A 7,181-nucleotide genomic window follows, 5' to 3' on the forward strand; every position below is an offset into this window, starting at 1 on the left:
TTACCACAATCTGCAAAATCTTTTATTGGAACAAAATATACTTTTAATATCGAAACTTTCGTAGATGCAGAAGGAGAGAAATATCAATACGTATATTTTGGATTACGTGAGGGACTACAAAGCTGCGTTAATACAGCTCTGCATATTTGTGAAATACCTTTGCAAATAAATATTGATGGTGTACCTTTATACAAATCGAGTCGAAAGCAGCTTTGGCCTATTCTATGTAAAGTTCATCATGATCCTGATATATATAAGCCATTTGCTGCCGGCATATACTGTGGTAATACTAAACCCAATAATATTAACCAATTTTTTGATAAATTTGTTGATGAAATCAATACGTTACAACGCGATGGCTTACTTATATCAAATCATTTAATGAAACCTTATATTAAATGTTTCATTTGTGATAGTCCAGCCCGTTCCTTTTTGAAAGGGATTAAAGGACACGGAGGCTTTAGTGCGTGTGAAAGATGTACTGTATATGGCGAAAGAATAAGTAATAGAACTGTATATGCTGAAATGAATGCTTTAGAAAGAAGTAATGAGAGCTTTAGAGCACAAAGTGATCCAGAACATCATAATAATATCACACCATTACTTAGAATTATTCCAGAAATTGATATGATAAAAATATTTGTGTTAGACGTAATGCATTTAGGATATATTGGTGTCATGAAAAAATTATTGGTAGATTATTGGATGGAGGGTAATTTAACAGTAAGACTGAGTCGAATACAGAAAAAAGAGCTTTCAAGAAGACTTGATACCATTCGAAAATATATACCAGTTGAATTCCAAAGAAAAATTGGTGCTTTAGTTAACGCTAGAAAATGGAAAGCAACGGAATTTCGGTTTTTTTTACACTATTGTGGTCCATTAGTCTTAAAAAATATATTAAGGCCAGAATTATATCATCATTTTCTACTATTACACGTTGCTTTTAGAATATTATGCAGTGATCAATTTCAACAACATAATAATTTCGCGAAAATTTATTTAATTAGATTTTTTCAAATGTTGCCTCTTTTATATGGTTCACAATCACAAGTGTTAAATATGCACAATTTAATTCATATTGCAGATGATACCATTAATATGAATTGTAACTTAAATCTTATAACATCCTTTCCCTTCGAAAATTATTTAGGTCAAATACGGAAGTTAGTACGTACTCCAAACAAACCTCTTGAACAAATATGTAGGCGTTTAGAAGAAAAAAAATATTTTAATATAAAAAAACCGACAATACCTAAATTATTTGTCGTTTTAAAACAAAAGAATAATTATATACAAGAAAATATTATCGATATTGAAAAAATAAAAATACGTGGATTATTTACTGTCTCTAATAAATGTCCAGATAATTGTATTCTACTAGAAGATGACAGAATCTTATTAATAAAAAGATTATTTTATTATGTGCATGACTGTGAAAACGTGATAATATCTGGATCAGTAGTAAAGAAAGAAACGAAATTGGTATATCAATATCCATCAGTATCATCGTTATTTCAGATATGGCAAATAAAGAAAATTACTAATGAAATAGTAACAGCTCCAATTAATACAGTAAAAATTAAATTTATTTTTTTTAAACTTAATTTTGATCCACAAAAAAATTACAAGAAATATGTAATTCCATTACTTCATGTATAAGAAATAAATAGATACATAACTATAAATCAAATTTTTTATTCTATATTTCCATAATCGTAATTTTTGAAAAAAATGTTCAAGTAACTTTTTCGTGCAACTTATACAATTTTTTATTTTTTAGCCAAACTCATATTTTATTCAAATGTTTGATTAAATTCAATAGAGCCTTAACAATCTTGTGTTTATTTCATAATTTATTGTTTAAGCAAATATCTTTTAATAAGTGTTTATTTAATTCAATCATCAAACGTAAAACTTGTCAAAGGATTTAGTATAATACTATTATAGTATAACGTCCATAGACATAGTATTATGGCTGCGTTCCGTTTAACGCTTTCAGCAATATACACATTGCTCTATCTTCATTTGATATTCAATGTGCAACAAAGATAGAATGATGCTTACAGCGCTGAAAGCGTCAAACGGAACGCAGCCCATGTCCGTGATTGCGTCACTTATTTGTCTCTTGTTTAGCCTTATAAAAAAGAAGGCATTGGAAAATTTCCATTAATTGCAAAATAAACATTCTGCTGAACGCGGCCAATGCCCGTATTCAAGCCGGACGAATCAGCTAGCTTGCTCGCCAAGCGATTGAACGTGATTGGTTGAGATCTAGAAGTAAGAACCAATCATGCGCAATCGCTCGGCGGGCAGACTAGTTTCTTCATCCGGCTTGAACACGGCCATTGTCTCGGTTATAACAAAACACTGTAACTGCGTGCCACGTGCCGACGTGCCACTGCGTGGTAACAATATTCTGTAACCGGTGTTGGTCGCAGCAGGAGGTGTCTCTCTTGTAAAATATTAAAAGTTTATAAAAATGTGTTCACAAGAAAGTAATAATCAGTAAGTTTTTTTTCTGTTTTTATATCTATTTTTTTATGGACTTACAAGAAAATAATAATACTTTTATAGTAGATTAGAACTTTTATCGTAACAATGAAATGTGAGTTTGGATGTTATTGTTCTACATTTACACAAGAAAAAGTGCAATATTATTACTTAGAATTGCGAGTGTGTGGATATTATTTAATTCGAGTCATACTTTAGTCTGATGTTTTTATTCAATTCGTCAGATAATTAGTAACTTCGAACAGCTTGATTAATTTTAATAATCCGAATTTTTCCGAGTACTCGATATCTTTGGCTTACTTGAATCTCCAAGGGGCATCCAAATTTTATTTGATATCCTAATTATTTTAGGGTAAAATGATAGAAATTTCATAGGATTATTGATCCGCATATACTAATTATTTCCGAATTACATAGTATTGAGGTTATATCAAGTTATTTATCAACAGCAAGAGCACACGGACTCGTTTTACATATATTTCTATCTTGTTTGAGTTCAGATATATATATATACACACATACAGAGAGAGAGAAAGAGAGAGAGAGAGAGAGAAAGAGAGAGAGAGAGAGAGAGAGAGAAAGAGAGAGAGAGAGAAAGAGAGAGAGAAAGAGATTGTAATTCACTTTTAAAAAAGCTTATTTGTCGCTCATTGTTTACTACAAAATTATTAATCAAATAAATTAAATGGAAAGAACGTAATTTGCAACCATAATTTGTTATTAGGAAAATGCAAAAAAGACTGAAGAAACCATTCATAATGGTGGAATTTACTAACTATTCGAAAGACAATGAAACAGCCGATATTGATGTGGTTCCCAGCGAATGGATTTATTATGATGAAAAGGAGAACACCTGTAAGACTCCATATCCTGATCCACCATACAACGAGTATATGTGTAAATTACTACATACACGTGTGAAGAATTTATTGCCGCCGTTATCAAGCTGGCCAAATTGGCCCATTATCATTAAAGGATCTGCAAGTAAATAAATAATCTTGTACATATTTATAAATGCTGTAGTAAATTTTCATAATGACTATCTTGAATATTATTATTACAGAAGATTATAAAACTGCAGAAAGTAGATTACAAAAGTTGAAAAAAGAAGCATTTGCATTTAGTACTGATGTCGAAGGATCAAACTCTGTAAATAAAGCTGAAAAATACACTAAAGAATATCGTAAAATAGCGCTTCAGAAGCTTTCCCAAGTACCAGGCATAGGAGAAAATTCACAGCAAAACCAAAAAGATAATGGTAAATTATAACTTCGTTTATTAGTATTTAAGGAAGCTTGCACTTTAACGTTTTTATATTTGAAAGTTATTACATATGTTATATGTTAGAATACTCCTTGAAATTTATATATTTTATAATATTACTATGTATACACATATACATACAAACATATATACAGGGTGTCTTAAAATAAAGGTATCAACGTTTATATCCCAGGTAGGAATAACAAATGGCCCAGTCTCGAGCCAGGCTTGGTCCAGCGAATTCACGCTTGGCTCACGCCTGGCTCAGGCCCTGGTACAACCAGAATTCCTACCTAGGATCCAAGTAGAAATCATCAAACTGCATAGGAAAGTCTTACATCATTTTGCAGATCGTAATAATAAAATTATTACAGAATTAATTAACAAGATCAGTGAATGAGAGCGCGGGAAGCTATAAAACCTTGCGTCCACGATGCTAAAACTTTGTTCAAGTTCTAGGTCCGAGAAATGTGTAGCCAATAAAATTGCCGCTTTTTAAAAGCTGCATATTGATTGGCTACAAATTTTTCGGTCTGAGAACTTGGACCAAGTTCTAGCATCGTGGACACAAGGCTTAAGATAGACTCCGTATGCATGCTCTTAAAGATGATGTCTGAAATCTGTTGACAATTCTCTAGCAACTTCGAATGAAGTGTGATTGGCCCGCACTCCGCCACAGTCCACTACCTGCATACAGACGTTAACGCCTTTATTGTCAGACACTTTGTGTGTACGTGTACAATGTGTGTGTGTGTGTGTGTGTGTGTGTGTGTGTGTGTGTGTGTGTGTGTGTGTGTGTGTGTGTGTGTGTATATATTTATATTTCTATTAAAACATAAAATTTCTTCTTTTGTAGAATGTATGGACATAAATATTATTTCTACTTTCCATTTTAGATATATTATTTGAATATACGTCATCAGATTCCTCATCATCTAATACTGAAATATCTAAAAAGAAGATTTGCAAGAAAAGTGCTAAAAAAAAGCAAACATGTAAGTGTACATTATCTTTCTTTTTATATCACTGGTTGTTATAAAAATGTAATTTATAGCACCCACATACTGTACAAAAAAAAAGAAATCTTGTTCGCGACCGGTATTAAAAAATAGTACTGATGTCACATCCAAAGCAGATAAACGAAATGATATAGCAAATGCTCAGCAAGATCCATTACTGTTAATGCAGGACGAACAACTACTTGGTAATCATATAACTTTTTTCTTTATTTCTTTAGTTACATAATTCTGTACATACAGAATATGCATATGGATTAATTATATTCTCACATAAATTTTGTAAACTATAGATTATGCAAAAAAATTGGAAAAATCTCTCACAAGAGAAATGACAAATAATGAGGAAGAAACGTCTGAACATAAAGAGGAACAAATAGTGCTGAACAATAAGTCTACTAAAAAAAATGCAAGTGAGGTCGAAGAAAATACAGACAAAATTAATAATGATTTTGACTACAATTTACATGGAACAAAATATAATTTTACTCTAGGTAACTATTGATTCATTAAATAAGTGTTTAATTCTACAAGGTACAATTCAAAAGAAAGCTACAATTCTAATATTATTTTAAACATTTTCTAGAACAAACAGTAATTTTAAATGCTATAACGAAGATACGATTCAGTATAAAAAATATACAACAGGATGTACATTTGATGAAAAACAAACTATTTGGATACGAAATTGGTAAATTAGAAGCAGCTTTGAAGCAACATAAATTGGATATCCCCTTCAATGATTTTGACGCATGGGCTCAATTTCAAATTTTGATCGAGATGGATAAAACTATAAATGATTCTTTTGTAAGTTATATGAAACTAACACTTTCTTTTCCTTATGTTCAAACTAATTAATATTTTTAAGGTTACTACAATTGAGTTATGCTTAGATAAAGTATCTAATAATCCAACAAAAAGCATAACTAATATATTAAAAAAAATTATGACTCGAGAACTCGCAACACAGTTTACTGCAATAAAAAAAAGTACTAATAAAGAGAATATTTTTAAAGATCAAAAGGCATATCTCCCTATTAAAAGTAAGTAATAAGTTATTGTGTGTTAAAAGAATATTTTTTTGTTTATATAATTTACAAACTACTTTGTAATTTTATAGAAGTTATTATGAATTGTCATTGCGATTCAAACGGAAAACCTATAACTGAACAAGCCTTCCATGTTTCATTGTCTGCTGCTTTCGGAAACGCTAAAGATTGGGGTGGACGTGTAAAAAATAATGGCAATCAATAATAATTTAGTTAAGACCATATTTATTTAACAATTATTTTTTTTCTGTGCAATGAAACGACGAGAGTAAAGAAAATGCAGATGCATTCTGAAATCCATTTTATAGGTAGGCGTAACGCTCGTAAGCACTAGACTCAAAACATACCTTGTACACCGTATAACAATATCAGCAAAAATAATAAGAACGGAAAGATATATGGCGTCACGCTTTGATGCTTCTATATTGCAGTATTGTATATCGCAATTTACATATAAAATATTGTATGTTCACGAGCCATTATAGTCATTTAGATAGACATCGTGATATATTGGGATTAATACTTTGTATTACATGCATTATACATAAATAGATATATATTTAATGCGTTGTCATAATATATCTGTAATAAATATGAAAAAAAATGCACAACTCGATTAAAATGAATAATTGGTTCTGGTGTAATTGTCGTCTTCAGAGTGTGTCGTTTTGAAAAAATTTTCTCGGTAATTTTGTATTGTTATGTTCGTATTTGTGTCGAAATGAAAAGAGAAACACCAGTTATTTTATCAAATTTTTACTTTTGTGTACGCGATTGTACACTCGTCCAATGTGTTTGTGATTAAATAAGATAATAGTTTATTTTAACTTTATACTTACTCTTAGACATAAATCACTTTTAGTCTACCGTTCACATTTTATATTTTATTTTTACAAAAAAGCAATTAATGTTTTATTGCTTCATTCGCTTTTACAAGTGAAACTATACTTATAATGCGAAAATACACAAATTTATAACTATCAATGAGCTGTAATACATTTCTTTAGGTATAATCAATTATTTTAAAGCATCGATTATATAGATTGTATTGGAAAAAAAGGGGATGAATCGTAATCGATAGAATTTTCAAAATAATTGATTAATTTTTTAAATAATTGATTACGATTTATTCCCTTTTTCAATACAATCTATAAATTTGATACTTTGAAATAATCGATTGTGCTCATCCCTTAAAAATAACGATTCAAATTTCAACGAGGAATCCGGCTAGTAAATCCGGTCGAATTCCTATTTAAGTTTTACTGACCGGAATCCTTTTTAAAAGTGAGACGTTTCCCAGTCGGATTCTGACGAGATTTTCTAATCGGATCCTAATAAT

General features: G+C 30.4%; 1 protein-coding gene across 3 annotated transcripts; it reads left to right on the forward strand.

Moving 5' to 3' along the window:
- Positions 1-47: 47 nt before the first annotated feature.
- LOC139824746 (uncharacterized) lies at positions 48-6,826 on the forward strand. 3 transcript variants are annotated; one of them, XM_071797285.1, is made up of 9 exons: positions 48-283; positions 3,239-3,498; positions 3,578-3,772; positions 4,674-4,772; positions 4,832-4,981; positions 5,087-5,287; positions 5,380-5,600; positions 5,662-5,836; positions 5,914-6,826. In XM_071797285.1, the coding sequence occupies exons 2-9, from the start codon at positions 3,243-3,245 to the stop codon at positions 6,045-6,047; spliced, it is 1,431 nt and encodes a 476-aa protein (XP_071653386.1). In that variant the 5' UTR covers positions 48-283; positions 3,239-3,242; the 3' UTR covers positions 6,048-6,826. The 3 variants fall into 3 exon arrangements, with proteins under 3 accessions (XP_071653386.1, XP_071653385.1, XP_071653387.1); XM_071797284.1 differs by lacking the exon at positions 48-283 and adding an exon at positions 2,353-2,508; XM_071797286.1 differs by lacking the exon at positions 48-283 and adding an exon at positions 2,353-2,508 and having other exon boundaries at positions 5,087-5,206.
- The last annotated feature ends 355 nt before the right edge of the window (positions 6,827-7,181 follow it).

The sequence above is a fragment of the Temnothorax longispinosus genome, unplaced genomic scaffold (genome assembly GCF_030848805.1).
Source record: "Temnothorax longispinosus isolate EJ_2023e unplaced genomic scaffold, Tlon_JGU_v1 HiC_scaffold_544, whole genome shotgun sequence".
NCBI lineage: Eukaryota > Metazoa > Arthropoda > Insecta > Hymenoptera > Formicidae > Temnothorax > Temnothorax longispinosus.